At 40.2% G+C, this 27,643-nt stretch overlaps 1 protein-coding gene across 1 annotated transcript in view; it reads left to right on the top strand.

The window, feature by feature from the left end:
• The window catches only part of BTBD7 (BTB domain containing 7), a 103,958-nt gene that overhangs the window by 63,248 nt on the left and 13,067 nt on the right, over positions 1-27,643 (top strand). The window contains exons 4-8 of the mRNA XM_089522435.1: positions 16,061-16,269; positions 19,379-19,454; positions 21,075-21,235; positions 22,036-22,179; positions 24,053-24,242. Coding sequence (XP_089378561.1) covers positions 16,061-16,269; positions 19,379-19,454; positions 21,075-21,235; positions 22,036-22,179; positions 24,053-24,242 — 780 coding nt within the window. The remainder of the gene's footprint in view (positions 1-16,060; positions 16,270-19,378; positions 19,455-21,074; positions 21,236-22,035; positions 22,180-24,052; positions 24,243-27,643) is intronic.

Below are 27,643 nucleotides of genomic sequence, written 5' to 3'. Positions count from 1 at the left end.
GCATTGTTAGTATTCCAAACATTAAAACAAATGCAGTATTGGTGCTTAATCCAGTGTTGCTTACATAAATTATTCTTTCATCTTGGTGCACAGAAAGTATACAGTGGTTCCATTTTCCCGTTGTCTGTGTTTCTCCTGAGATATTAAATTCTTTAATTTCTCATTTGGATATATCTCGTGCAAATATTCATGTTTTCCCTGCAATTGGAACATTCAGCTCCTACATATCCTGCAGCAGAAGCTGAATCATAGGGTTCCAGAGCAGTTGTTATCATGCTTGAGTTACAGATGACTGGAACCTGAATAGACAAAAGGACAATACACACAGTATTAGAGCTGTTGTTTTTCAGCTTAACCCTTCATTTGCTTAGTCTTAAATCCAGATTGTTGCTTGCTTTTAATGATTTGATTTTTTTTTCAGGTGCAGAAATAAATGTGGTGTGTACTATAGAATAGCATGCAATAAGGATGGAAAATTTGGCTTGTTATAGAGTAAAGTTATAACTGACATTTCAGAGAAATACAGCTCTAACATGGAAGCCATTTGAAAGCAATGACCTATTTCTTCCCCCCTGCTGCAGCCTGTTTGTGTTCTAGAAACATAGGGCTTTAATAAAATACTAATGACCACTGACAGATTTTGTCTCTGTTTGCTGCCTGCCTTCTCTACCCATTTCCTGCTGCTATTCCCAAATTTTAGTTCTTCCCTCTGTTTTGTTTTAATGTGGCTGCATACTTCTGATCTACAGTTGATGGTGTCTTTAGCTCATGCAGTGTGTGGTGCTCATTGTAATGCTGGCAACAAACAACTAGCTGTGTTCTTCGCCACAGTGCTGCTTTAAAAATAAATACAGTATTGAAAAAAATAATACATGTAGATATTGTTTATTATGAAAATCCACAGAGATTTCATAGGAAGGGGGTCCTATTCATATGTGTGTAGCAGTATCACACTCAGATCAGATATAATAAATGGAGACAATAAAGCGGGAGTGGTGGTGGTGATGTGCCATCAAGTTGGTTTTCACTTGTGGCAAGAGATCCTGTTACTTTGTTCAGGTTTTGCAAACTTTGGGCTGTTGTTTCATTTCTGTGGTTTGCCACGGAAACAACCATGGTTTTATTTCATTCATTGGTTAAACATTTTAAAATTCTTGCCTAAAACCCTTGGTTTTAAAACTTTAAAAACAAATTTGCTTAACAGACTTAAAACAAGCCATCTTTAAAATATTGAGAGCAGAATATTTTTTAAAACCATTAACAATCAGTCTGAACAAAAAGACTTTACAATCTGGGTAAAGCTAAATAAAGATGGGGCCTATGATCATTGCAGGAAAGCAGCTGATCTTGGAAAAGTTACTTTTGGGAACTATAGGTTTTTAAATCCTCCAGCTTTTTCTAAGCTGTGGGCCAGGAGGTCCATATACAAGTCCCCACCTTGTGACCCTACTGAGTTATTCTCTCTCTGTGTAACATATGGCCAGAGCTATGAGGATTGTAGATTGTAGACAGTTGTCATAATGTCTAATTGTAGTTTATTGTGGCACCAGAGCACTCTGGCAGAGAAAGCGAATTTCTCACAAAACTACAATTCCCAGAATTCGCTAGCATTGAGCCGGGGCAGTTAAAATGGTCTCAAACTGGACTATTTCTGCAGTGTGTTTCGGACCTTGGTTTCTGTTCTTCATCTATGAGATATATTTTTTTCTGCCAATGAGCCATTCAATAAATTTGTGAGGATGAGTGAAGAGAATTATAAATCATTCTCTGTGCATTCTCAAGTGTGCTCAATCTGACAGTTTGCTAGAAGTTGGAAAGGTAGAAAATAGGTGAAAGCATCAGTTGTCTTCCAGTTAAGTGCTGAAATGATAAAACTGTGAAATCAGTGTTACTACCTCTTGACAAGCTATCACTTGATTTTTTACTGCAATATTTCTATATTCTGTGGCTAAGCTTGTCTAAAATGTGATGGGTGAGAGTTGAATTTATAATTGAAGCCCGCACATTCACAAGCATCTGTGTGCTTCCATTTTCTTTCATGCCTATAATAGTATGGCAATAAAGAAGGAAGAATAAAATATGAATGTGCTATATTGGGTTTGGGGAATGATTAAAATAGCATCCTGTTGTATATGTTTACAAGATATATTGCAGCCTTGGCTGTTGTATTGACTTCAGATAACTAGTGTGGAGGTTTTTCAGAATGAGAAAGAGGACCTTTTCAGCTTATCAAAACGAGGAAGAGGATGTTGTGATGTAGCAGTGCTACCTGTGGCTAATATGTGCCCTATTCAGCAGTATAAAACTGTGTTTATTCGACATGTGAAGAGGGGAGCATGCAAGCCCTGTCCCCTTCTTCATGGCTTTGTTCACATGCAGATAGCAAAGATCTAAATGGGAGAAACTACCTGTGGAAGCTCTATACAAGCAAGAACACAAGAAAATGTGGGTAGTTCTTTATGGTCTCTGTGACTCTCACATACAGATTACTTCTATGCAGACCATCCTGAAACTTGTAGAGCTAAGCATTTTGGTAAGTTGAAACCGGTGTGGTTTCCTATCTCTTCTGTCTCGTAGCCTGAGGGAGGAGGGTCCTTGCCTCCATCCCTCAGCTAAGTCTGGTTTCTGTCTGGAGTCAGTCACCTCTATCAATTTTGCTGGTCACAAAGTTCACAGTATGTGATAATGGTTACATCAAACAGGCTATGTTAACATCAACACTTCTTTTTGGTCCCCACACTACATCCCAATACTCATTCATGTGGTTATGTACTAACCTTGGCTTTAGGCAACATCCGCCCTCTTGCCTTTTCCCCCAATGATCATAGTTAAAATTGAGCTTGTCACCTCATCGCCACACCCACAAAGTTTTTCATTCCTGTGGAAATTCTCACACACTGACTGTTGTATAATTTTGGACCATGCCAACAGCTATCAGGTCAGAATGCACAGGGAAGACCTTGAAATCCAGAAACACTAAAACAACTTCAACAGGAAGGAAGAAACCCTTAAAGTTAGCAAAGTTTGGCTACCAGTCCTGAAAACACTAAAATCAAGACCCAGCAAAATGCAAATGAAAAATACCAAACCATTGTCTCAGCAGACAATGATCACTAATTAAACAGACATTAACCCTCTTTGCATATCCTCCCACCCTGTGGCCTAGCCATTCAGCAACAGAACCATGCACAGATTAACATAGAAATCACTCCTCCTTACACAGGGTCACACAGTATAGATATACCCCACTCTCTTCCATGCTAGCATTCTCTGAAGATGCCAGCCACAGATGCTGGCAAAACATCAGGAATAAACTCTTTTAGAACATGACCACATTAGCCTGAAAAACCCACAAAAAATATGAATATTAGCCATGAAAGCCTTCAACTTCACATTCCATTCAAACATTTTCATGTATGGGAGTTTTGGGCATATTTACATAGTAATGAGCAGGCTCTTTTGGTACTCTTTTCAGGTTATTTATTATAGGTATGCATAGATTTATATATACACACATATCTTCTTCAGGGAGAAACACAGACATAGCAATGCCTGGACACTTCACTACACTCCATGATGTTACATATAAGGCATTATTCCATTCCATTTTATTGTATTGCAGATAAGCCATCTTATATTAGTTTTATCAGCTGTAATGACTTAAACACATATCCATTATTAATATAGCCTAGAGGTTCATCTCATCAATATCAACATAAATCAGCATTATAGGGCAGCATGCCAAGGCTATTAGGAACAGCCTATCTGGAAAGCTTCTTTGTTGTCTTCTCTTCCCATGTTGGAGGCATGCAGAAAAGCAACTTGATTTATGGTCCCTGACTTAACTCATTTATTCTCTCCCGAGCCCCACTCAGTGCATCTGTTATACAGTCAAATACCTTAGATCTTATCTTTATATCTTGTATGCTAGAGGTCTTCAACCAGTGATCACTCTACTTTTAGTAATCTGTCCACTACTTGTCATCAATTATCATTTAATCTACAAGTTCAAATGGTTACCATTGAGCAGCCTCTATTTCTTTGTTTACATTTTTGAACAGAACCGCTGGCAGTCTCCCGAGAGGCTCCCGCCCTTTCCTTCGGTTCCACTGGAATTTATGTGCCCTTCTTGGACTTTTCCTTTTGTCAGTTACCAGAGAGAGAGAGAGAGGTTCTTGACTTATATTTAGTGGGCTGTCACACCCAAGGCATCAAAGTCTCTTCTATATGACTTTAAAGTCCTACTTTAAAAAGTGTGTTGACTACAAAATACCACACTCCAGTGAGCACTTGGTGTTTCTTTTGCCTGAATGACTAGTGTATTGTAGGGAGATGTCACTATTGTAAAAAAACTTTACTAAACAGGCTCTGAAGAACTGCCTATATCAACAGAAGATCTGCAAAACAGAGAAATCCTTGCACGTTTTTTTAAAGCTCATTACCTTTGTACTTATACATCTCTGATTTGTCCTATTGCTTCATCTGTCCCAGGGCAGATACTGGCACATTCCTCCTTTCCTAGATAACAAGAAGATATTATCGTCCTCATCATCCTCATCCTGCTTTCCCCCCAAAACTGAGACTCAGGGCAACTTACAGTTTAAAAGAACATTAAAATTAAAAGCACACAGAAAAAAGAAATAAAGGGTTTTTTTTAAAAAAAAGAAAATGATACTGAAAATATATTAATGAAAACAATATGGGACACAAGCAAGGCGGTAATAAGGGGTCTTCTTATACAGAGAGCAAGCAATTTGAGGAAAAACAAGCAAAAGAATCAAAAATTGCTAACAGAAAAATTGAAAAAGAATGAAGAAGAATTAAAGCAACAACCACAGAATAAAAAAATTCATAACAAGATCAAATTTTTAAAAAATCAATTACAAATGACAATTACAGAAGAAATAGCAATGGACTTGAAAAAAATAAAACAAAATATTTAAAGAATATTACCAAGAGTTATATAAAGAAGGAAATCCATAATCCATCACAAGACTTCTTAAAGGAAATGAATAAATTTTTAGAAAAAAACAAAATAGAGAAATAACAAAAGATCAAAGGGAGAAATTAAATGGTCCATTTAGCAAAGAAGAAATAGTGCAAGCTATACAAAGATTAAAAGAGGGGAAAGCACCAGGACCAGACAGCTATACTGCCAAATACTGCAAAACAGTGGCCCGTTACAAACGGGCCAGAAAGTACGTACGGAGCGCGTACTAGGGTTAGAAAGGGGCGGTTCCACACGGCCGCCGCCATGACGATGTCACGACCGCGCTGCCTCTATATGGGGTGGCATGGACGTGACGTCCTCTCTCCTCGCCAGGGCACTTAGTGCACCCTTAGCGCGGAGCAGGAAGGAGCTCCTTCACATGGCTGCACCCAGCAAACCAAAGGAGAAAGGGGCCAAGAGGCCCCTTTCTCCTCCTCCCCGCCGTCGCGGGGTGTCCTTGGGGCTTGAAGCCCCAAGGACACCCCTTTCCAGGCTGCGGGGAAGGGGCCTTTTGCTGCTTCCCCGCAGCCCGGAAAGCACTGGATCGGGGCCTCAGCGGCTGCCGGTCTGACCACTGAGGCCCTGATACCCCAGGGAAAGGGGCGGGTACAGGCCGCCGCTTTTCGGCAGTCTGTAACCCGCCATTGAAAAATGAACTGTCAGAACCTTTATGCAGCATACTAAATTTAATTGCTGAACAGGGAAAACCAATATCATGGGATAGAGCAACAATTGTGCTAATCCCAAAAGAGGGCAAAGATACATCGGTCAAAAACTAGACCAATCTCCCTATTAAATATTGACTACAAAATCTATGCAATGATATTAGCAGAAAGATATAAAAATGTGTTAAATACATTAATCAAAAAAGAGCAAAATGGCTTTTCCCCGGGCAGACAAACAAAAGATAACATCAGAACAATAATAAATATTTTGGAGTATTACAAAAGGAACAAAGAGAAACAATTAGCACTATTGTTTACCGACGCAGAGAAAGCGTTCGATAACGTAAGATGGGAATTCCTGTTAGATGTCCTAAAAAGAATGAGATTAGGTGAAAAATTTATAGATAACATTAATCAGATTTATAAACAACAATATGCTCATTTGAGAATCAATGGGAGTAAAACTAAGGAATTTCAAATCAACAAAGGGACAAGACAAGGCTGCCCCTGTCGCCACTTCTATTTATTAGTGTACTGGAAGTGTTATTCAGTAATGTAAGGAGTAACGGAAAGATAAAGGGTAACAGAATAAAAGGGAAAGAAAGGAAAATATTAGCTTTTGCCGACGATACTGTTGCAATAGTAGAAGAGCCTGCAAAAAATATCGAACATCTAAGGTGCGATTTAAAAGAATTTGGCCACTATGCAGGAATCAAACTAAATAAAGATAAAACGAATATCCTATTAAAAATGTCAGGAAAAATGAGGAAGGGAAAATATTGAATAAAACGGGGTGTAAGTTAGCTAAAAAAGTCAAGTACCTGGATATTTGGCTAACAAATAATAATTCAACCCTTTTTGAGAACAATTACAAAATTAAATGGAAGGAAATACAAAAAGATTTAATAAAGTGGAATAAACTTAATTTGTCAATTCTAGGAAGAATCTCGATTATAAAAATGTCCATCCTGCCAAAAATTATGTTCCTATTGTATAATTTACCAGTAATATTTAAAGAAGAATTAATAACACAATGGACAAAGGACTTGAAAAGGTTTGTCTGGAAAGGAGGCAGATCAAGAATAAGGTGGGAAGTTCTTAAGAACAACAAGAAGAGAGGTGGTTTTGCACTACCAGATCTTAACCTATACATGTGGGCTTGCAATTTATGTTGGGTTCAAGAATGGATAAAATTGGAGGACAAGAACTTACTGAATCTAGAAGGGGTGGATTTGACACACGGGTGGCATACATGTCTATATTATATGGAGAAAATGTAAGACTCAAAGAGTTCTATAACAACCCCATAAGAAAAGCTTGGAAAAAAAATTAAGGAGATATTTTATGAAAAACTCCACTCTGGACAACAGTGCAGGAAGCTTTTTTTAGAGAAGGAAAAAAGGACATTAAGTGGCAGACGTATAAAGATCTAACTAAAGTAGGAAAGAATGGTAGATTGGAGATAAAACAGAGAGAAGAATTAACAAAAGAGGGAGAAAATTTAAATTGGTTTGAGTATGCACAGATAAAAGAAAGATTTAAAGAAGATATTAAGAATAAAGGAATAGAAGTAATAATCAACAAACTAGATGACCTATGGTGGAAAACAGACAAAAAATGTTCTAAGTTATATAAAATACTACTAAAAAGACAATTAGAAAAAGAAATAATAAAAGATAGTATGGTGCGATGGACACAAGATATCGGACGTGTAATAATTTATGGTGATTGGCAAAAAGCGTGGAAAATGACAGATAAGTTTACAACATCACAGGATCTAAAAGAAAACCAGATGAAAATAGCAAATAGATGGTATCTCACTCCCGTAAAATTAAAATATATTATTATTATTATTATTATTATTATTAACCTTTATTTATAAAGCACTGTAAATTTACACAGCGCTGTACATACAATCTTTTTAATTGGACGGTTATCTATAAAATAATAAGATATGCAATGTTGGCAATGTTAAAAAAAACCGGATCACTATACCATATGTGGTGGTCATGTAGCAAGATTCAAAAGTTTTGGGGAAAAATACATCCAACTATTCAAAAAATATTTCAGATTGATTTTGAAATGCTACCAGAATTCTCTTTGTTAAATATGACATTTGTATTTAAAAAAGAAATAGAAAGTAAGTACTGGAGAATATTGCTATATACTGTGACAGCAGCGAGACTAGTGATAGCTAAAAAAATGGGGAAATAGTGATCTGCCAACAATCAAGGAGTGGGCACAAAAATTACAGGAGTTAAAAAAAATGGACAGACTTACAGCTATGATAAATAATAAGGACAAAAATAGACTACAGGAAGAATGGCTCCCGATATTAAAATTTTGGGAAAGGACATTCAACATTAAGAAAGATCGCATGATGTAAAACCCACAATAATATAAGGAAATATACCAACAAAAATGCTAACAAAACAGGATCATGGACAAAAAAGGTTTTGAAGAATGTACTAAGGAGTGGACAAAAATACTTAAATATGGGCTGTTGGTATATAATTATAGAGAAATAGAAAGGTCATGGACAAATCTGTTGATAACATGTAATATCTTTTTAAAATAAAAATAAATAAAAATTTTATTTTTATACCGCCCTTCCGTAGATCAGGGCGGTGTACAACATGTTAAAAACACATACAATAAGTGCAATACAATATTAAAACAAATTAAAAACCTAGTCAGCCAGCCATCTTGCCGGCAAAAGAGGGAGGAGGCCATCAGGGGCTTTTAAACAGGGAATGCCGATCGAAATAAGAAGGTCTTCAAGTCCCTTCTAAACTGGGCCAGAGAGGTAGCCGAGCAGAGCTCTGTGGGCAGCGTGTTCCAAAGGGCCGGGGCAGCGATGGAATACGTCCTCCTTGACGTGGAGGTAAGTCTGGCCCCTGGAACCCTAAGTAATTGCTGCCCAGATGTTCTGAGGGTGCGGGGCGGAATGTATGGGGAGAGGCGGTCCTTCAAGTATCCTGGGCCCAAGCCATGTAGGGCTTTATAGGTCATCACCAACACCTTATACTGTGCCCGGAAGCGAATTGGCAGCCAGTGCAAGTTTTTAATCACAGGTGTAATGTGGCTGGCCCTGGAAGTACCAGTGACCAACCTGGCTGCCATATTCTGGACCAGCTGTAGCTTCCAAGTATGGTATAAGGGTTGCCCCATGTAGAGCGCATTGCAGAAATCCAATCTAGAGGTTACCAGAGCGTGTACCACCGTTTCAAGATCCCTCTGGGCCAGGTATGGGCGCAGCTGGCGAATAAGCCGAAGCTGATAACAAGTGCTCTTGATGTAAGGTGAAGCGACGAGTCAAGAAGCACCCCCAGACTGCGCACGGAGTCCCTCACAGGAAGCGTGATCCCGTTCAGGACAGGTGGAACCACCGCCATTCCTGGACCAGGGGAACCTATCACGAGTACCTCCGTTTTCTCTGGATTCAGTCTGAGTCGGTTTCCCCTCATCCAGCCCATTACCGACTCCAGACAGGCCACGAGAGGAGAGACGCCATCCTCAGTCACTGCATCAGTCGGAGACATAGAGAAGACTATTTGGGTGTCATCAGCGTACTGATAACCCCGCGGGGACTATTGGGAATATTAAAAACATGGATAGGAAAAATTTACAAATGTAAAACATAAATGATTGGAGACATCTCTATGAGCAAAGCAACTTGTATATATTGTAAATGATATTGAAAATAAAAAATCTGAAATTCCCCCCCCCCCCAAAGCATACAGAAGTGATGCATTAAAGTAGATTTTGTTTTTGTTGTTATTCATTCATTTATTCATTCATGGACACCCTCTGCCTTACTGTAAAGCATGTATCCACCCCAGTGTTTCCAGAATCATTCTGTTCTGAGGATCATTAAGGCAGCTGAAAAACTGTCTGCGCAAAAATCTTGCTATTCCAAGCGAAATATATGTTTATAGTACTGTATGTATATACTCATGTATAAGTGTAGAAATTTTTGTCAAAAAATTGATCCCAAAAAGGTGGCTTGACTTATCCATGGGTCAGTACTGTATTTTAACTCGTCCCCCTTTCTGAGTAGAGTTGCAAAAGGTAAGAGCTTATCTTTTGCAACTCCTGGGAGCACCAATGCCCTCTACTCTTTCCATCATGTTGTTGCTTCTGGCCTTTTTGAAAGCTTGGGTGGAAAAATGGCAGTGCTGGCACCTCTTTGGTGCTTCCTCTCAAAGGAGTGCCAAGAGGAATTGAACTTAGAAGGATACAAAAGGGACATTTCTGTATGAAGACAATGACCTTTGCCCTTTATATCCTTTGTTACATGCCCCTAAGTTTTATCCTCAACTTATCCATGAGTCATATCAAAATCTATAATTTTGGCCCCATGAAGTTGACTTACAGTTGAGTGTATATGGGTATTTAGAGGGGGGGAACTTTTTTTGTCTCTGACTCTTTTTCTCTCTGTGTGTGTGTGTGTGTGAGAGAGAGAGAGAGAGATGGTTTAACTTAGTTTGTTTCCAGAGGACTTTGTTATCTTTATAGGTTTACCTTGAAGTCAGTGACATGCACTCCGGCCTCTATCCTACAGTCTCCTGGTTTACACTTCCTTACATCAAGGCTTTTTTTGAAGAAGTTCAAAAAATTGCATCTTGAATGTCACCTTGTGAGTGGCATCTTGTAACCTGCAATTGGTCTTGTCTAAGCTTGTTGGGATCTTTTGGCATTTGGAAATTATTTTTCTAATTGCAATTATTTCTCTGAGAGTGGGCATGATGACTGCATTTCATTGTGGTCTATTTTTTTCTAGAGTTTTACAATGTCATATTTATAATCTGGATTCTCCTCTGCGTGTCAATTTCTACTTTTCACTTGACTGCGGGGATTGTGCTTCCAACTTTTTATCCATCTCCTTCTGTTCCATGTAAAGTAGTTTTGTGTTCGCTGAAAGAGTATTCATTTCCTTTTTCTTTTAAAAAATATTTTTATCCAAAGACACAAATTTCTATACATAAAATAATGCTAACCTGCAAATACAGTCAGCCTGCGCCATACACGGGCTTCCCTTACATGGCTTTCAGCTTATGCTGAAGCCGCAGTGCAATTTAATTAATGGCGTGCGCGCCATGTGTATGCGCTTCATTGTTTTCAATGGGGTACAACTAAAAGGAACAGCTATCTCTCCTAAGTATTACTTCCTAGTCTTTTTGGCACCAAGGGCAAATAGGGCTATCTGCCAAGTCACATATTTATTTGTGTTCATTGGGAGATAAAGTATCTTTTCTTGGGAGTTCAAAAATAATCTATTTTCAGATAAAGGTAAAATAAAACACTCCCTGGGGTCTTTATATAATGGGCAACAGATTAAGAAATTTACTAAATCCTCTGAATGAGGACAGCCAGCTATACATCTTCGTTCATTTTTCAGAACTTTCTTAAGTCTCCCATCTCTTTCAGCTGAATCAAACATATTAAGTCTCACTTCTGTGAAAGCTCGATGCAACTGAACAAAAGTTAGGTTGTCAAAATAATCTGGGTGATCACAAAATTGCCTGAGGCTATGATATAAAAGGGCACATGGGGAACCATAGACAGTATGTAAATCTGCAACTGTAGTAACTTCTAATATTGAGTTGTTGTTTTTCTTCCTTGCAGGATAGTCCTTTCAGTTCATCAATTGAAAGCCCATACTTGGTAATTAATTGAACTGTCCCATAGACTCAGTTTTTGACAGGTAATCCATTATTGAGTTCCAGGAGACTTTTTTTTTTTTTTTTTTTTGTTAGACTAAAAAGTGACATCTCTTGGATCGTAAGACAATAACACAGAATCCTTTTGTCTGCTTGGCTTTCTAATGTTGCAACAGAAGTTTTGAGGCGGATCATAGCAATTGGGGTATCCCTAGGAAGTCCTATTAATGCCCTCAGAAAATAATTCTGAGATGCTTCTAAACCTGAAATCTTAGGTATGCCCCCAAATCACTGCCCCATAAAGGATCTGTGCCAAAGTTTTAGTTTTGAAAGCCATTAGAGTGGGATTAACCAAATTGCCTCCCCAATTAACAGTAAAGTTCAATGTTACTTTAGCTGATCTGTGGGCTTGTATTTTAATGTTTATCATATATTGTTTCCAAGGGGCTGATTCAGAAAAGAAAATTCCCCAAAATTTAATGTTTTAGTTGTTTTATTATATGTTCATCTGAGTGGCAGGAATGTATCTTGGGACGCCTACCAAACACCATAACCCATGTTTTGTTGTAATTTACTGTCAGGACATTTCTCTTGCAGTATGATGGGAGCCTGGCAAGCAAGTGTCTCAAGCCCACCTGAGTTCTAGATAAAAGGATGATGTCATCAGCATACATTAGCAGAGAAAGCTTTTGGTCCAAAATAGTAACTGGAGCATATTGTAGAACCTCTAGCCCCTTAACTATATATTTGATGTAAAAATTAAATAAAAAGGGTGCCAAAATGCAGCCCTGTTTAACACAGGCATAGGTCTTTATTTTTGAGATAAGATGACCCACCAAGTCAACTTTGACCTGCATCGAGGTGTTAGTATGTACAGCCCTAACTAGATATAAAAGTTGGAGGGGGGTCAATATCAGCCTTTTCAAGTTTTTGCCACAACAGGTCCCTAGAGATTGAGTCAAAAGCTGACTTTAGGTCAATAAAACAAAGTTTTTGCTTCATATTTTGATCAAAAAGTTTAATACAAAGCACAAATCAATAGTAGATTTCCCCTTTTGAAAATGAGCTTGAGCTTCAGATATTAAACCATGTCTCTCTGACCAGTCTTCCAAACATTCCAATAGGGTGCATGTATGGAAAAGATATTCAAGAGATTAATCGCCCTGTAATTGGCAGGATCTTTTTTATCTCCCTTTTTATGTATGGGGCAAGATTCTGTGATTCTATACTGTACCTATTTTCTTTGAAGGCTGTGTAAATGAGTAGCTCTTACAAATCTTACTAATCAGTTCGATAAACTGGCAAGAAACCTCTCCTCGTTGTCATTAATGATCATTCTATGAGAAGAATTGCAGCTTTTGCAGCCTTTCTAAGAACTGTCCAGTTTGAGGATATCTGCAGAACAACTATATTGGCTGAACCCTTAACATTTATACAGCTGGGCTATTTGAACTACATGGAGGGTGCTTTCAGGACAACTTCAGTCTGTCAGTATCCATGTTAAATCAGGTTGCTAGTCACCCATATGTGTAAATCACAGAGACCATGAAGAACAGATTGCTTAGCTGTTGTATAAGTGGCCATCTGTGAATTCACACAACTCATCTATCTTCCCTATCCAGTCACAATTCATTTTTCTTCTGGGTTTGCATGCCTACTTTGAATCATATGGGAAGCTAAGAGAAGGATGGAAGCTTTGTATGGAGTTGTGCAGAGTCTAGTGGGCAGTGCTCCCACTAAAAGGCTCAACATAGTGTTGGAAGTTTCTTACTCACTCTGTTCAGAATAACCCATATGTCTGAGTTTACAGATGATCATTAGAAGAACCACAGCTACAGCCTGTTCTTCTGGCTCATATGGAAAGCCTCCACAAGTCAGAGTCTCTCCCTTCAGACTGGTTGCTTTTCACATGAGTAAAGTTGTGTGGGAAGAGACAGCATGATTCTCTCTCCCCAGAATGGTCAGTAAAGGTGATTTAAAAAACCTGAATAGAGCCATAGATGCAGGTGGACTTTTAGATTATGTTGGAAGCTAGAAACCTATACAGGTTTATTAGCAAGCTTGTTCCAGATTGAAGGGGTGAACAAATTGCAATTCTCCAGATGTTGTTGGATTGCAACTTCCATGACCCCTAGCCAGCATAGCCTGAATTGCTGGGAACTGCAGGCTCACTTTTGTTTAATATGTACAAAATAGTTTTTTGTGGGTTTTTCGGGCTGTGTGGCCATGTTCTAGAAGATTTTCTTCCTGACGTTTCGCCAGCATCAGCCACAGATGCTGGCGAAACGTCAGGAAGAAAATCTTCTAGAACATGGCCACACAGTCTGAAAAACCCACAAAAAAACTATGGATGCCGGTGATGAAAGCCTTCGACTTCACATGTACAAAATAGTTTGGTTGCTTTCTTTTATATTCAACTTTTGAAGATATTGCTAAGTGGACAGACTTATGGCAACCCTAAGGCAATGCTATCATGTTTTTTTTTTTTTTTTGGAGGGGGGATGTTTCCTTCCAACAGGCAAATCTCTCAGCCTCAGACGCTGCCACTGCCATCCTCTGAGGCTGAGAATGTGACTTGCCCAAGGTCACCCAGTGGCCAGGGGGTCACACAGACATAGTTTTTGTTTTTTTAGCATGATGATGCAAATAATTTCACTCATGCATTCCAGGTTTGTTATTCACACTGTGGAATCATATTGATGCGCATCTCTGCAAATTCAGTTGCTCACACATGCAAGTATTTGAATAAAGATGGAGTTGATGTGAAAGCACTCAGAACATGTTCAAGGCATGCAGAGTTTTATCCCGGGTCTATTCAAGTCTATTTGAATTAGTTATTCACACTGCCGACAAATGTGGATCTTTTTTAAAAACTTGGGGAAAACCCCAATATTGATTGTCCCGGATTAAGTGGGAGGGGGGTTGGTAGCCCCCCCCCACCTCAAACACCCCGAAATGGTTGCATTCACAATGCATGTGAACAATGAAGATTCAGTCCAGATTCATCCTGAATTATTTTCACCATCTGAATAACCCCCACACTTCAGACTGGCTTATACTATGCTGGCTTTCTTATATTGCCATAGCCTCATTAAAATATTCTCTGTTTTGGACAACCACCGGTGTGCTACTAATGAGCTCTTCTCTTTTTCTACAATTGGTACATACCTGCTGAATCCTTTAGAATACTTCAGATACCGGGGTTCTTTGAGCTGCACAGTATTGTCAGTTATCAACTATATCACTGATGCAAATAGGACAGTCTTGTTTTATCTGAATAGCATTGGATTTATCTGAAATATACAGGTAATTGTTATAGTCTAGTTTACTTAAACTGTGAATTATGATCAACATTTATCTGACAAAATATTTCTGTTTAATAACAGCCTCTCAAAACAGTTAATGCTTAGTATTACAGTAAGCGGGCGCCATACGTGGGTTCCTTATAGCCGGCTTTTAGCATATGCTGAAGCCACTTGGGAAACGGGCGAGTGCCCCGCGTATGTGCACTGCCATGCGGCGAGCACAAGCCCCATTATATCCAGTGGGGCTTGCGAATGGCATGCGCAGCCACACATCAAGCATGAGCCCCATGGGATTTAATGGGGCTCAAACCTATGCATTTTTTGCTTTATGTGGGGGGAGATCCGGAATGGATTCCCCGTGTAAAGCAAGGGCCCACTGAATATATTGTTCTGCTGATAATTAGACTTGACACAATATATGATCCTACGAAGGTTAACTGGAACAAGACTGGAAGACAGTATTTGCAAAACTTTGAAGCAAAGCAATCCTGAGTGATGTTGAAGGTGAAAATGTAATGGCAGATGTACTACAATATCCAGGGACCAAAGGTCTTCTTATCCTGGCATATTCCTTCATTTCATGGGGTTTGGATTAAAAGTAATGGTGGAAAGTCTGTTAGCCATGCTCATTCCAAGATGTCATAGCGGAATGGTCTGGATCAGGCCCTTTTCTGTGGAGCAGCGCAATTTTGGATTCAGTTAATCCAGCTCCTACAAGCCCCCTCCATTTCTGGACCCTAAATTGTTGTATTAGTGGGAATATGGTTGGAGTGGTTGGAGCTGCATCCCCAGTTGAAGAAATGCTCTGGAAATTCAGACATTTAAGAGAATTTTAGCTCTTGATTAAATCTCATTGTTATGTATAGGTACTGCTTCTAGTACTCTTAGAACACTTCAGGCTTACAGAAGTATAAAATATTAGTAGTTAAGGTAGTTCTATCTGCATTGAAAAATGGGCACTACTAAGCTCAAGTACTAAAATATAATTTATTTTGTCTGTTGAACATAAAATAAACTACAGGACCTTTTTTGTTTATTTCAGATTTTAGAGGTGTATTACCCCTTTAAAAATAAAACATTGTTCATGTTGTGCTTGCATGTAGTTCAGATTCAGTTTTGATTCTGTCAGCTAAATGATCTCTACTTGTTGTGTGATAAACCTTTGACCCAAATGCTAAAAAGCTACTGTCAGTGGAATAAAGACTACCCAAGACTACTCTGATCGTGGCTGTGACTCTTATCTTGCCCTGAAATTCTGTGCACGATTCACAGTAAGATTGTAGATGGATGTCTCAAGTTTTCATAATCTTGCTTGAAATTGTAGTTTTACTTATGGGATTCTGAAATGCCAGTGTTTCTGCTGGACAGCGGTGGGTAGTATTCATTGCTGAATAGCTGAACCTCACTGAATAATATTTGGTGTTCTGCTTTTTGTAGGTTGTGAGGATATTATTGCTGAGAGCATCTCATTAGACACTTTAATTGCCATTCTCAAGTGGAGTTCTCAGCCATATGGCTCTAAGTGGGTACACCGCCAAGCACTGCATTTCCTCTGTGAGGAGTTTACCCAGGTCATGACTTCTGAAGTCTTTTATGAAATCAGCAAAGACCACCTGCAAACAGCTATCCAGTCTGACTACTTACAGGTAATCGTCTTTCTCTGTTTCTCTGTCAAATTGTACCCTGAAGGTTTTGTTAATCACTTACCAGTGGTATAGAGCGAAAGCATGTTGCTATTAAATCTTAACTGCAAAAGGAAAGGGGGAGATCTATTTCAAAGAGTTGTGTGCAAAGTGGACTCCTTCTCTCTTTATTCTGGCATATGTACACACAAGCCTTTAGGAGAGGTAGTGATTAAGGAAAGTATTCTGCTTTCTTGGCACATAATCCAACCCAGACTGGCAGTATGAACTATTTCTTGAAAACCTAATAACAGTCTAGAAGTAGTTGCAAATTATTTTAAGTGAAACTCTCTGAGTTTAATTTTGTCTTGCCTATTCAAAGGTTTATGGAAATTATATAGTAGTTCTCACACTAAAACATATGTTTTGGGAAACGAGAAAGAGGAATCTATTTGGTTCATCTTTCTAACCTACTTTCATTGTAGGAGATAGGCAGAGTCTCTTAGGCACGTTACAGACCGCCCGTTTGGGGCAGCCTGTAACCGGCCCTTTCCCCGCCGGATCGGGGCCTCAGCTGCCAGAATGGCAGCCTCTGAGGCCCCGATCCGCCGCTTTCCAGGCCGCGGGGAAGCGGCAAAAGGCCACTTTTGGCTTCAAGCCCCAAGGACACCCCAACGGCGGCGGGGACTCTCAGAAAGGGGCCGCTCGGCCCCTTTCTGATTTGCGCCGCTGGTGCAGCCTTCACACAGCTGTGCCAGTGACGCAAACCAGGAAGGAGCTCCGTTTCGGAGCTCCTTCCTGCTCCGCCGAAAGAGCGCACTAAGTGCCCTCGCGCGGCGTGACGACGTCACGTCAGTGCCGCCCCGTTTGGAGGCAGCGCTTTCGTGACGTCTTCATGGCGGCCCCCATGTGGAAGGGGCGCCACCATTTTGTACGGACTCAGTCTGTACTAGGGTTAGGGGCGTCCGGAAGCGACGCCCCTTTTTAACCCTAGTACAGACTGAGTCTGTAGTTTAAGGCCCGTCTGTAATGGGCCTTAGATTCCAGCATTTGTTATGCAGCTTAATCAGTGGAGAAAAATCCAATACTATAGATTTTCACATCTGAAAAGAGCCATTTATTTATTTGATGCATGTTAAAGTACATGGTTATTCACTCCTTGACTCTGGGTATGTAGGGAGGAGATCATTTTTTTCCAGCCATCGACAGTGCTTCTAACAAAGAGCTTGTGGTGCTACAACACATATTCTGTAGTTTTTCTTTAACTGATTTATTTTCTGGTGTGAAAAGAAGCTGAAAGAACAGTGAGAAATCTTGGCTGGGTTACTAATGCAAAAGAAAACCAACTTCTCCCCACCCCAAAAAAAAAGAGAGAGGGAGGGAGGGAGGGATAGGGCAATTGCACGATAAGAGCCTCAATAAGAGGTAACTCTAACTTCTCCAGTTTTTTTAGCCAGCCATTATTTATGATAAGCTTCAACCCTTCTATTTTTTGGTATCCTTTGGCACAGGACTTGAGAGAAGAGTATGATAATCTGTGTGGTGTTCATTCACTTTGCTGTTTCCATGTGTTTCCAAAGTATCATATGACATGAGTGAACAGTCCTTTCTTTCCAGTGGACTTGGAAAGAGGCATCTTTTCATTTTGCATACACCAAACTGGAAAGTACAGAGAAGCAGCTGCTGAACATCTTGCCCAGACACCAACAGATCCCCTTGTCAGCTTGCCTGGGTCAAATGCTGTGAACCCTCTGGCAGTCAGGGCTTCCAACACCACCAGGATCCCTACCCTAAAGATTTTTTTTCACTACAGCTTTCAAGTAAGAAACAACAGGAGGCTCCTACTCCCCCCCCCCCAAACTGCATATCACACACAAATTAGAGATGACCCTGCCTTCTTTCCACACATTTGACAGACTGGTTGTGACAGAACTGGCCTGATAGCAACCAGGAAAAAAATGGTTGAGTAGAAACCAGGCCAACACCTCTAGACTCCTCTATTTATTCCATTTATTTAGCATATTTATACTCCACCTTTCAGCCAAAAAGGCTCCCAGGGTGATTTGCAAATAATTTATTTGATAGTTACCTGTCCTCAAGCTTATGATCCAAATAAGACATGATGAAAAGAGAATGGCAGTAGGGAAGGAGATTGAGTCCAACAGATGCTGGCGGCTCTCATCTCTCTCAGAGGCTGGTGCAAATGAAGTTAGAATGGAAGGAGAGCCTTTCATCAACTGCTGGGTCAAAGCAGTTTCTGTACACTTTTTAGCCTGAGACAGGATGTGTAGATGACTCCTTTATCTCATGTTTTTTCCTGCGTCTGCAAAAGCCTCCAGGTCCATCTTTCCCATTTCAATCAGCCTGAATGGAAGAGGCCTCCTCTCTCTGAAATTTCTGCAGTGTGCAGAAAACTAAGACATATCTTGTTTTGTCCCTGTCCACAAATGCAGGACACTGGGAAAGATGTTCCTCATTGCCAGGGATGATTGGCAACAACATTTGTGGAATTCTGAGCTAAGCCAAAAAGTTTTTTCAGTCTTTAAATTGCCTTGAATTCCTGCTTGCAAATTACTTATATTTGCAGTGACTGTGTATGATATTTTCTGTGAAATCCAGACAATAGTTGTGATAGTTTGTGAAGAAGAAAGTTAAAGCTAGTTTATAAACCACAGTTACTGATGTTCATAGAAGCAGGTTCTAGTCTTCTTCATTTTCCCCAAATAAGATGAGTGACCCATGCAATTGTGGATTAGCCAGAAGGCCCCCATTGCTAGCTTGGCAGTGGTGGCTGGGAAGGATGGGAGTTGCATTCTGGAGGGTGCTATGCTGGAAGAGGCTAACTCAGCCCTTGAACATTTGAGTGTGCTGTTGATTAAAATGTAAAATGATGAACTGATTAGTTTTGTTGAAAAAGAGTGGGAGGATAGCTGTAGAGAATTGCTTTATTTAAGTGTCTGACTAGTTTTTCCAGAATTCAGAAAACCTAAAATGTTTTGAGCAAGAATGGTAAATTGGATTATACATCTGTTTACACTGATTGTTGGCTGTAATTTACTGATATAAAGACAGTGTGTATTAGTAGCCCAAAACTGGATATGATCATGCCATGTCTCAAATATTTCTCTGACAGGCAAGCGAGCAAGATGTCCTGAAGTACCTTGTTAAATGGGGTGAACATCAGTTGATGAAAAGAATAGCAGATCGAGGTAAATACTTCTCAACTGGCATATCTACTTTAATCATTAATGAAGAAGCTGCTACCCTCAAGTAAGCTGACAAAGCCTGGAGAAGACCATTAGAAGAGCCATACCTCTGTGACTGCTACCTTCTCATTCCTTGCAGACTCCTAAGACCCAGTGTTCAAATAGAGCTTCCTTATCAGAACCTGGAAAAGTTCTGATGGGTGGGGTGGCTGAAAAAGGAGCATTATAGGTGTCTGCATCTCTTAGATCAGGGGTAGGCAACCTTTTTGAGCCGGGGGCCGGGTTGCTGTCCCTCAGACAACTGGGGGGCCGAACTCAAAATGGCGCTCGGAGTGGCATGGAAGCTGCGGCGGGGGCGGCAATCAGCGGCAGGACCGGGCTGGAGCCGGTCCCAAGTCCTCGCCGGGCCGGATCCGGCCTGCGGGCCGTAGGTTGCTGACCCCTGTCTTAGATGAATGGGTGTCTCCACTTGAGTATGTCCTATGTTTACCATAATACTAATGAAGCTCTATTTTAGTGTTGAAAAGGGGGCTTTGTTTTTCCTTCATTACGGTATGCTATTTCTCTTCTCTGTCACATTGTCATCTGGATTTTATTTAGCTAACTTTTGGAAGCCAGTGAAGGCATAATCTGACTTTCTAGCTGGGAAGTTGGGTTAGGGGGCTTTTTAGTCATAATTTTTTAGTTATTTTTATTAAATTTCATTACATTTTACAGTTATTGTTCTGCAGTATACCTTTTGAGATACAGTGATTAGAACTATACACAGTATTCTAAATGTGGCTGTACCCATACATAGAAGTGTTATGATACTAACCAGTTATTTTCAATTATTTTCCTAAAGATGGTCATCATGAAATTTCCCTTATTTTTTTTTAGTTGGTACTCACTTCACCACAACTCTATGGGCCTTTTGGGGGGGCTATCAGTCACCATTAGTTGACCAGGCCTCATCAGAGTAGATATGAGTTTAGAACTTTTTGTTACAACCAAAGCATGATCTGCTGTTCACTTTCCTTAACATAATTAGAATTAGAATATTCATCTGTAGGATACCCAGGCAGTTGTTGAGAATCATGTTTGCAAGGCCACTTGATAGTTAAAAGTAACTCAGACGCATAACCAGTGTAGTGCAGACTGCAGTGATGGGTTGTTTAAGGTCACAAACATGAACTGTCAAGACCCTTTTCTTTTTCTAAGTATGCAGTAGTATTCCCTTCCCAGAGAAGAGTCTGGTTTCTCAGAAGACTCTGGGATGACATTCATGTTAAAGTCCTGATGAAAGTCTAGGAAACAACCTTTCCTTGTAGCTTCAGAAGTATGTCAGATATATAGAAAATACTTTGTTTATAGATAGCTTTCCATGCATCTGTTTGGTTTTGTTTTTTGTTTTTTTAGTGTGGTTGTCTTATAATTTTTTTTATTGAAAGCCACTCTTGAGAACTACTATGTTGCGTAGATGAAAAATAAATACTGTTAATAAATTGAGCAGAATACTGGTCAGATGAGCCAGCTTTGCAAAAAAAAGAAAAGAAAAGAAAAAGAAACAAAAAGCCACTTTTTCCCTTTATTGGCAGAAGTTTAAAACACTGAAGTGAGACTGTCTGCTTATTTTCCCTGCAGAGCCTAATTTGCTGAGTGGCACAGCTCACAGTGTGAACAAACGAGGTGTGAAGCGGCGAGATCTTGACATTGAAGAATTAAAAGAGATCCTTTCTACTCTCCTACCATTTGTCCGCATTGAGCATATTTTGCCAATGAATAGTGAAGTGTTAACAGATTCTGTAAGTATATTTTTGCATCCAGTGTAGGCAACTCAGCATGTCTGGTGGGCACCTTTCTGCCCCATAACCTTCTGGAACAACAAGAACTGACCAAAATGAATAAACCAGAAATAACCAGAAGATGGACTTCTGGTTACTACTGCTTTATGTGTTTTTTTTTCTTCTTGAGAATTTTTGCTTTTCAGTTTTAAAAAACAGTGCAGGAGGCCTGCAACCTACTTAAAAAGTGCTCCTAGAGATTTCCAGAAGCAATATTTCATCCTTTTTTCTTGGCCAGAAAAAGGCATGAGGACTGTAAAAACAGTCCTATGGGTCTGCATGTGCCCCCAGAGTCACATTTTGCTGACTTTTGGCCATGTATGTGGCTTCTATCACAGCTTTGGAAGCTCGGTCATCTGCTTTAATGGCCACGGAGCAAGTGTACAAAACAGAACTGTTGAAAGGTGGAAGTCTGGTGGACCATTTTTAGAGTCTACACCTCTCAACATTTGGCCCACAGGCAGAAGTACAGGACTCCTGCATCAGAACATTGTATTATACTGACAAACATCTTCCCCCATTTTTGAGCCTTTTATGGGTGGTTACACTATATATCCTCAACAGCAGTGCATCTACGAGAAATTGTCTCTGGTGAGTTTCTAAGAAAGAGAGAAACAGATGTATCCAATGGGCACAAATATGCTACTGGTCACTAGTATATTAGGGGTCCCTAACATCATATAGTTTGAGATACCCTGCTCAACAGCTTGTTTGTTTTAAAATGTCTGATATGATACCAGTTTCTTCCCTTTCTCTCAAAGATGAAGAGAGGTCTCATTAGTACTCCTCCTTCGGACATGTTGCCAACTGCGGAGGGTGGAAAGTCAAATGCGTGGTTGCGACAAAAGAATGCAGGAATTTATGTGAGACCGAGACTGTTTTCACCCTATGTGGAGGAGGCAAAGGTAATGAGTTTGATTATTCACAACTAATCTGACAATTAATTTACAGCCTTGTGCTTAATCTGACCAGATGAGCTGCATGCAGAATGGTATACAAGAGTAAAGAGTACATGTGTTTCCAGTTTAATGTGAGTTCAAAATCCAGATCTGATCTACAGGTGAAGGTCCAAAACACACTGCAGAAACAATCCAGTTTGAGACTGCTTTAATTACCTTGACTCTCTGCTAAGGAATCCTGGGAATTGTAGTTTATTGTGGCACCAGAGCTCTCTGGCAGAGAAGGCTAAATGTCTCACAAAACTACAGTTACCAGAATTCCCTAGCATTGAGCCAGGGCAGTTAAAGCAGTCTCAAACTGGATTATTTCTGCAGTGTGTTTTGGACTTTGGTTTCTGTTCTTCATCTGTGAATTTTTTTTCTCTCCCAATGCTCCATTCAATAAATTTGTTGGGATGAGTGAAGCCCGCTTTTGCACTTTCTTTTTTGACCTTCCCCAGTAGTTGTTCAAGATCTTCGATGTTTTCTGCTAATAGTATGATGACGTCTGCATATCTTAGATTCTAGATGCTCCTGTCAGTGCAACTGCTGGGGTCCAACAACCACTGTCAGCAACTCAAACGAGTCCTGGGGTTAAATCAGACCCTTGGAGCAGAGCTGGCAAATTTCCAGAAGCCGAAGCGTGGCTCCCAGAGTCCAATTGGGATGACAGCAACTGGATGTCTTCCAGGAACTGTAGCAATGCAAGAACCTCCAGGGACACACAGCAAACTGATGCTGTAGCTTCTTCTGATAAACCACCAGAGAAACAAAAGTTCCCAAAGTGCTCTTTATTAACAGTGCTATAACTAGATCTCTCAAACTCCAAAACATACCAATCCAACTCCTACTTCAAACCCGCACCACACCCTTGCAACCCCTGGGTTTATATAGACTCCAGACCATGTGGTCTCCCAAACCCAGTGAGTTCAGGTGTGTAGCCATGCCATGTGTCTCCTCTGCAATCCAGACACATGTTTCATCATCCATGGCTACGTGCACTTGGACATTGAAGTGTCCTTGGCCCAATGAGCATCAGCTGTGGATTATCAGCCTTCCCACTGTGCTGAATGCTCATGGCCAAACACACACACACACATCAAGCATTTCCCTGTGTGCTGTGTTTTAACCCTTCAAATCCTGACAGCTTCTTCTTCCTATTTTCACTCTTCCTGCTTCTACGTCCAAACCTGCTTTTCTTATAATATGTTCTGCATACAAGTTGAAAAGATAGAGTGAAAGGATGCAGCCTTGCCTGACCTCTTTGCCAATTGGGAAACATTCAGTTTCTCTGTGTTCTGTTCTAACAGTGGCCTCTTGTCCTAGGTACAGATTCCTCATCAGGACTATCAGATGTGTTGGCACTCCCAAGTCTTTAAGAGTGTTCCATGATCTAAGCAGTCAAATGCTTTGCTGTAGTCTATAAAGCACATGCTGAATTCCTTGGTGTGCTCCATTAGCCATCATATGTTTGCAATGTGGTCCCTGGGTCCTCTTCCTCTCCTGAACCCCTCTTGGACTTCTGGGATTTCTCTCTCCATGTACAGTTGGAGTCCATGTTTCAGAATTTTGGACATGATTTTGCTTGCGTGGGAAGTTAGTGCTTATGGTCCTTTTGTGTCTCTTTTCTTGTGGATGAGAATGTAGATTGATCTTTTCCAATCCTTTGGCCACTGTTTTGTTTTCCATATCTGTTGACAAACATTTGTAAATAGTAATGAGTGTAAATAGTAAATAGTAAATAATAGTAAATAGTAAGTGTAAATTTGTAAATAGTAAATGAGTGTAATGTTTAGTAAACTTTCTCATTTAATTTACGTTGCTTTAAATCTGTTATTAGTTGGTTCTGGATGAAATGATGGTGGAACAGACTGACCTCGTTCGTTTACGGATGGTTAGAATGTCCAATGTACCAGATACCCTCTACATGGTAAACAATGCAGTTCCCCAGTGCTGTCATATGATCAGTCACCAGCAAATCAGCAGTAACCAATCCAGTCCTCCTTCTGTTGTAGCCAATGAAATCCCAGGTATGTCTTTAGCATGATCCATTATAAATGTATTGTTAACAGTATTAAATGCTGTTAAAAATGACAATCTTGGAATGTCTTGTTTCATGACAATCTGGAAGAGATAATATGTAGTCCATTGTGTAGAGTTTTAATCTTTATAAATCAAGATTATAATCTGGAAAAGTAGAAAATAGCTTCAGTTGATTGGCTGTAATTAGCTTAGAAATGAGTTTAAACTGCCATGTCTACCTTCTAAAACTGAAAAATATTTTTGTGTATACGTTTCAAAACAGGAAAGCACGTCTAGCCATGGTTCCTGTTTTTTATTTTTAAAGCAACAAAAATTAAGCCCGCATACTCACACAGACTGGTTTTGAAAATATAAATAACCCATTTCCATGGATATGCCTCAAATTTTGTTTCTTGATTCCTTTATAAAAAAAATAAGTTAAGGGCTGATTTAAGATCTACCCTTTGCTTTTAGGGGGTATCCACTTCTGAATAATAATGTTGCAGAATAAAAGAAACATGAATAACGGTTGAAATCCTGGCATCTGACACATGATGTGAAATGGATTGCAAATTACCTTAATCTCACACAGACAAAATGTATGAGATGGAAGGTATTTAAGCAGAGAGCCTTCCCCATTTAAAGTGCTGCAGAGATTATTAACATGGAAAAATGAAAGCATGCCATGCAGGTCATTTGCTTCAGCTTTGACATATAAAGAAAAGGTTTGTTCAAAGACAGTGTCTTAAAATTTAAAATCCTTTAAAACAGAATATCACCAAAATAAAAATGAGATGTATCTTCTTGCCAGTAATCAATAATCTTCAAGGGATACAGCGAGGCCAGAAAAGGACAGAGGGACCTTCTTCATATATAATATGAATGCTCAGAATAATCTGACAACTATGTGATTTATTTAATGTCCAGCTAGGCCTTAAAATGATCCCAAAAACACAAGCCCTTGAAATTTGCTGCCAGACATCAAGTGATGGCCTTCCTTGTGGCCAGTACCAATGTGGTACTGTGTTCACAAGTATAGAGTGCTCTTCTAACCTTGTTTCTCTCAGCTGTGTCCTTCCACCATGTAAAAAGGTGCCAGTTTTGAAGAAAACTGAAAAACTGCTTTTTAAAAACAGAGTTATGTTTTCGGGCTGCAGCTCCTAGAATCTCAAGACAGTGGCAGTGATGACTAGAGATTTTGGAAGTTGCAATCCAAAAAGTCCTTTTCCAAGTGCCGGTTTTTGCAACATACCTTCTTCCTCATGCCTGGAAACAGAATTGTGAATGCAGGGACAGAAAAGGTGCAGCCTATGTACTGCATGTGGCCCTCAGCTCCTAATTTACAGTCCCCAGGGCTCCTAGGAAACCCCAAAGACCTCAGGAGCACCCCTCAGTTTTTTCATTAAAGACTGCAGCCAGGTAATAGTGAAAAAATCAGCCACAACATATCCAAACCCCTACAAAGACATGGCAATTTGTATTGATTTGCATCTTCTCTCCCCACCCCCCCACCCCCCGGCACTACATCCCAGCTGCCCCATGCTGCAAATTGGTCCCCAATACATTTGCCTTCTCCTGGTACAAGGCAAGCTAATTAAAAGGGTATGATTATTCTTATATCAGTTTGCAGAAGACAAGCTTGCCCACCTAGAAAAACAAATAGAATTCCCTGTTTTTCCTCATGCTTTGTATACTAGATTAGGATTTTTTAATAGGTTTACATGCCAGGTTTCTCCCATACCATACTTTGGACACATCATGAGAAAAGAAAATACAAGAATGCTTGGTAGGATGGAGGGTAGTAGGAAAAGAGGAAGAGCATATGCCAGATGGATACTCAGGCAAGGAAATCACAGCCATGAATCTTCAAGACCTGAGCAAGGCTGTTGATCATAGAGTGACTTGGAGGTCTCTCATTTATAAGGTCACCATAAATCAAAGTCAACTTGAATGCAGTTAACAACAAGACTCTAATAATCTCAAGATAGGATGGCAGTGGTAAACCACCTCTGAAGAAACTTGCCAAGGAAACCCCATGGTAGGTTTGTCTTAGGGTTGCCATAAGTCAAAAATGACTTGGGACACACAACAGCAACAAAGAATACATAGTGGAATGGCAATTAGAGTTGGGTTTCCAAGATTTGACATGAGTTAGTGCAAGCAATGTTTTCAAGCAATATTGGTCTAAATATATTTTTGCCTGAGGATAATTGGCTGGATCAATGTCCCATTTGGTCAGTTGTCCAGCTAGATCATTCAGTTTGTAACAGAAACTCATAATTTGTAACCTGTTCATTGCCCAGAGTGGCTTGGTTTTCTTTGTCTAAAGAGAGAGAAATAAGACATGTCCATTTCTAGCTGAAAGTATGTCTGTTCAATACTTAGCAACATGAGAGGAATTGTGGTATACTTGTTTGAGTGTTGGATTAGATTAGATTAGATCAAGGTTCAGTTCCCAGCTTGGCCATGAAACCCACTGGGTGACTTTGGGAAACACATGCTCTCAGCCTCAGAGGAAGGCAATGGCAAACCTCTTCCAAACAAATTTTGCCAAGAAAGGCCCCGTGACAGATTCACTTTAGGGTCACTGAGGTTGTTGAAGAAACACAACAACAACCTTCAAGTTAGACTTCTGTAATATAACCAATGTAAGGCTGCCTTGAAGTTGATTTTTTATTCTTTTATCTTGGAGTCAAATTTTAATGGCATGAAAAGAAGGGTTGCCACAATGTTGGAATTCCCTGTATTTGGAGTTTTAACAAACCCTAAAACTGAATATTTTGTAGAAGTAGAGTAAACTTGAAATGGCTGCATAATTTATTTCAACTTCAGTATACAGTATTAACTGTTATCTTCCCTAAAGATGGGGTGGGATAGAAATTGGAGGGAGGGATTTTTTTAAAAAAAAAAATCCATTCACAGATACAGTCATCCCTCCATATTTGCAGATTTGATATTTGCGGATTTGATTATTCACGGATTTCATTAATATGTTCTCTCTAGGACTGTCTAGGTCAGTGATGGTGAACCTTTTTAAGGTCGCATGCTGGGGGCGGGGCTTCTACCCCCAGGATGGGGGCTGAGTGCCGGGGCGGGGCTTCCGCCCCCTTTTCAGAGGGAGGGAACCTCTGGCTCCTCCCCCGGTGTTTGCTGGCCCCTGAGGGTCCCTTCTGGGGCCGGCAGAGGCCGGCAAAAGGACCGTGGAGGATGGCGCGCTGTCCTCCAGCCTTTGCCGGCCCCTGAGGGTCCCTTCTGGGACCGTCAGAGGCCGGCAAAAGGGCCCTCACCCTTCCTTCGCTCGCCGCAAAAGGGCTCTACGGAGCCCTTTCTCGGCGAGCAAATGGAAGCCGGGAGGAGGAGGACGAGGAAGAGGCTGGGCACGCGTCCCAGCCCCCTCCTCCTTGGCCTT

This window comes from Sceloporus occidentalis, unplaced genomic scaffold, assembly GCF_023333645.1.
Source record: "Sceloporus occidentalis isolate IW3139 unplaced genomic scaffold, rSceOcc1.0.p SCAF_4, whole genome shotgun sequence".
NCBI classification, from domain to species: Eukaryota; Metazoa; Chordata; class Lepidosauria; order Squamata; family Phrynosomatidae; genus Sceloporus; species Sceloporus occidentalis.
Note: the sequence above shows the minus strand (reverse complement) of the source record. Positions and strands in the feature narration are given on the sequence as shown.